This window comes from Garra rufa, chromosome 14, assembly GCF_049309525.1.
Source record: "Garra rufa chromosome 14, GarRuf1.0, whole genome shotgun sequence".
Taxonomy (NCBI): Eukaryota; Metazoa; Chordata; class Actinopteri; order Cypriniformes; family Cyprinidae; genus Garra; species Garra rufa.
In genome coordinates this window covers 3,221,608-3,225,760 of record NC_133374.1, presented here as the reverse complement: position 1 = coordinate 3,225,760, position 4,153 = coordinate 3,221,608, and the positions used below count along the sequence as shown (strand labels likewise).

Genomic DNA, 4,153 nt, shown 5'->3' with positions numbered 1-4,153 from the left:
AAAGTCTGTTTTTAAGATCTCTTTGGCACATTGTCCTGCAGAAAGTTTCTTTTGATTTCACTAGGTGCCAGTATACAGGTTAAAAAAGTTTAAAAAGTTTAAAAGTTATTTCCTTAGTTGTGATGCTTTTGATCATAATTGTCTGTAATGTGTTAGATCGATTAAATCATATTAAATAAATCAAATTAAATAAATCATAATCACATTTTGGGGAATGAGAGCTTTCATTTGATAGGTGACTCATCCATGTTTGGTAAGTTTGAGCGATATGAATATTATTATGTTAATCTTCACGGGGAGTGGCTTGTTTGTGAAGGGTGAATTCAGACCTTTTTATCTTACGTCATGTAACATAAATGCTAAAACGATGCATGTATTCTGAAAGTTTAGATTGTAAGCTTTCAAAAGATACTATATATGTCTATGTTTGCACTCCAACACATATAATATAAAAAAAAAACCACACGCATTGACTCTATTCCTTAAGTGGTACTGCTATTACGAGCTTAAGCGGTTAAACTTAAAAGCTGGATTTGTTGCCCAGCTGCAGTAAAACTATAAGTTGAATCAACTCAAATATCTAAGTTGTCACTTAGTACAACTTAACATTTCAAGTTGACTGAATTTTAAGGCAGCCGGGTAACAAATTATTTTAAGTTGACCCAACAAATAGTTTTTAGTGTATTGTCCTAAATGTTTTATACTTGATGATTCTCTGTTCTACACTGTAGAGCACAAGCTCAAGCGACTTGTTGATGAACTAAACAGTGATTGATTTGGTGTTGGTGTTGTTTTCTCAGGCTCTGGATCCACAGAAGCGCAGTAACGCCGTATACGCAGGCCTCAATAAATAGATGGCCTTCAGCCGGATTCCTGTAAATCAAACTCAGATGATTCATAGTGTTTCTTAAACAATCGTTCCACAGTAAAGGTTTATATGTTACTGATGTTGATGAGAGTTTTGTGACTCACGGATCAGTGTTGTGTTTTATACGGTAACTGCGTGTGTTTGTGTGGAAAGATCTGCTCATGAAACATCTGAAACTCATGATGGAAACATCAGCTTGTCAAACACTGCTGCCGTCTCTTTAGAAGATTGTGTGATTTCACTCTTTTATGTTCATAATCTGGTTCTTTTCAAAGTTTATAAGACGTGTTTTTCCGCTTGTTCCGATGTGTGTCTCCTTTTACAAGAGCGATATATTTTAGACTTTATCTAATCTAAAATTATTTAAATCAACCACTGCACTGCATAAAATGCTTTTCTTACTTAGATTTTTTGTCTTGTTTCCAGTCAAAATATCTACAAATTCTTAAATCAAGAAGGATTTTCTAGACGAGTAAAAATTATTGTCTTGTTTTCAGAAAAAAACAAGTCAAAATAAGATGCATTTTTGCTTGAAACAAGCAAAATAATCTGCCAATGGGGTGAGAAAAATAATCTTGTTTTCTGTTTGAAATATGATTTTTTTTGTCTTACCAAATTGGCAGATTATCTAGCTTGTTCTAAGCAAAAACTCACTTAATTTGGACTTATTTTTTCTGAAAACAAGAAAATAATTTTTACTCGTCTAGAAAATCCTTCTTGATTTAAGAATTTTTGACTGGAAACAAGACAAAAACTTTAAGTAAAGCATTTTTTGCAGTGTGTAAGTTGAGGGTTTATTGATGCAACTGCTGCACTGAGAAAAATAAAGGTGATTTTTGAGTTGTCAAGTTTTGAGAAGTGATTTGTGCTTTGAACAGTTAATTACAATACATTCACAGACAGGACAAGCGTGTGCTTATTTGTGCATGTGTGTGTATATATACAGTATGTGTGTGTGTGTGTGTGTGTGTGTGTGTGTGTGAGGTTGATGTGAGCGTTGATATTGTGCTGTAGGTGGTTTGTGCTTTTCTCAGCTCTGAACGGAAACCACAGATAAAATACCAGAAAGGAGCCGGTAACTAATATAGAATCAAAGACACAAACGGCTGATTAAAACCGAGCTCTGATGACGTTAGCAGTCAGATTATTATTCTCATGTTTTGCTGTTCTCAGCAGGAGTCAGACATTCAGAAAGTCAGCAGATGTTCAGAATCAACACTTATACTGGTTTTATTAATCGTTCATTTAGTGATCGTTCACCTAAAACTCATCTTCTCTCATTTATTTACTCATATTCATTTATGTTCTTCCAACCTGTATAAATTCACAAAAGAAGATATTTTGAAGAACACTGGGAACCAAACAGTTTCAGAAAACATTAGCTTTCACTGATATTTCTCATGCAGATTTAAACAACACAACACTAATGTGACCCCGGACCACAAAAACATGTCATAAGGGTCAATTTTTGAAATTGAGATTAATAGATCAACTGAATAAGTACGTTTTCCATTGATGTATGGTTTGTTAGGATAGGACAATATTTGGCTGAGATACAACTATTTGAAAATCTGGAATCTGAGGGTGCAAAAAAATCAAAACACTGAGAAAATCGTCTTTAAAGTTGTCCAAATGAAGTTCTTAGCAATGCATATTACTAATCAACAATTAAGATCATTTAGATAAATTTACAGTAGGACATTTCAAAATATCTACATGAAACATGATCTTTACTTAATATTCTGATGATTTTTGGCATAAAAGAAAAATAGATCATTTTGACCAATACAATGCATTTTTGGGTCTACTTAACACTGGTTTTGACAAATGACGAAAAAAAAATATGTTGACTTAACTAACCTTTAAATGCTAACACTCATAATAGTTGGTTCAGTTTCACTGGCATTATCATCATATTTACGGCAAACACCTTCATTCATTTATTTGGTTTATTCTAATTGAGTTTATGTAACCTTTACAGTTTTTTAAAGTACTACAACACATTTCTCAACACTGAGTTCTATTTTTGAAACTCTGAACCAAAACACTTCATACAGACACAAATCAACTCATTCTTTAGAAAAGCAAAGGTTTCTAACAAACACACTTTTTCACTCCTACGAGCTAAAACACACACAATGTTTTCTTCTGTAAATGTCTTTATAAAGCAGGAATGTTGACGACAGTAAATGTTGCATGTGTTTTTATTACAACACATTATTTCTGTTTTGTAGAATTGAGAATGAAATGGAGAGACTGCACTGCAAAAAAAGCTTTTCTTACTTAGTATTGGTGTATTGTTTTTAGTCAAAATATCTTACCGTTCTTAAATCAAGAAGGACTTTCTAGACAAGTAAAAACGATTGCCTTGTTTTCAGAAAAAACAAGTCCAAATTAAGTGAGTTTTTGCTCAAAACATGCAAAATAATCTCGTTTTCTGTTTGAAATAAAATTATTTTACTCACCCCCCACACTGAAAAAATGATTCATTAAATTAAAAAAAATGTTTAAGGTAAGTGGTTGCAATTAATTTATTTTAGCTGCATTTAATAAAAAATGTTGAAAGTTAGTCAACTAAATTTGTTTATTTAAATGTAGCTAAAACAAATTGATTGCAAAAAAAAGTAGTTCATTCAATGAATCATCTTTTCAGTACACTGGTAGATTATTTCACTTGTTCTCAGCAAAAACTTAATTTTGACTTGTTCTTTCTAAAAACAAGGCGTCTAGAAAATCCTTCTTGATTTAAGAATTTGTAGATAGTCTGGATGGAAACAAGGCAAAAAAAATCTACGTAAGAAAAACATGTTTGCAGTGTAACTCTAGGTGTTCAGCTACTTCCAATAGTTTCATTTCAATTTCTAAAGTGTAATTTATTTCACTATGGTATTACTGTAGACATGTAGTAGATTACGTTTGTAAACATGTAAATGTATCTGTAGATTGAGGTCATTTGAAAGATTATATTAAATGCATTCTGTGGCAAAGTGATGATAAACGATCTGAGTTTAGAGATTGTCAAAACTCAAATAACATCCGTTGTTCTGTGATGCGTCTTTAATGAATCGACAGCAGCGCTAATAGTAAAGACAGACTTTATTTATTTGAAGCATCAACACAAGCGACAGACGCCTACATTTGCAGAAACATGAAATCAAACAAAGAGATTGACAAAAAGATTTTCTGAAGTGAAATGGGTTTCTTCTGCTAATATTTTCAGACGGATTGCTTGTTCTTGTGTTTGCGCGGCGTCTGTAGGGTGCTGTACTCATCCGCTCGCGTGTT

The 4,153-nt window shown here is 32.6% G+C and overlaps 1 protein-coding gene across 1 annotated transcript in view; it reads left to right on the top strand.

The window, feature by feature from the left end:
* The window catches only part of LOC141285232 (T-cell surface glycoprotein CD3 epsilon chain-like), a 2,305-nt gene extending 1,479 nt beyond the window's left edge, over positions 1 to 826 (top strand). The window contains exon 4 of the mRNA XM_073818273.1: positions 801 to 826. Within this exon, the coding sequence (XP_073674374.1) occupies positions 801 to 826 (26 nt within the window). The remainder of the gene's footprint in view (positions 1 to 800) is intronic.
* The last annotated feature ends 3,327 nt before the right edge of the window (positions 827 to 4,153 follow it).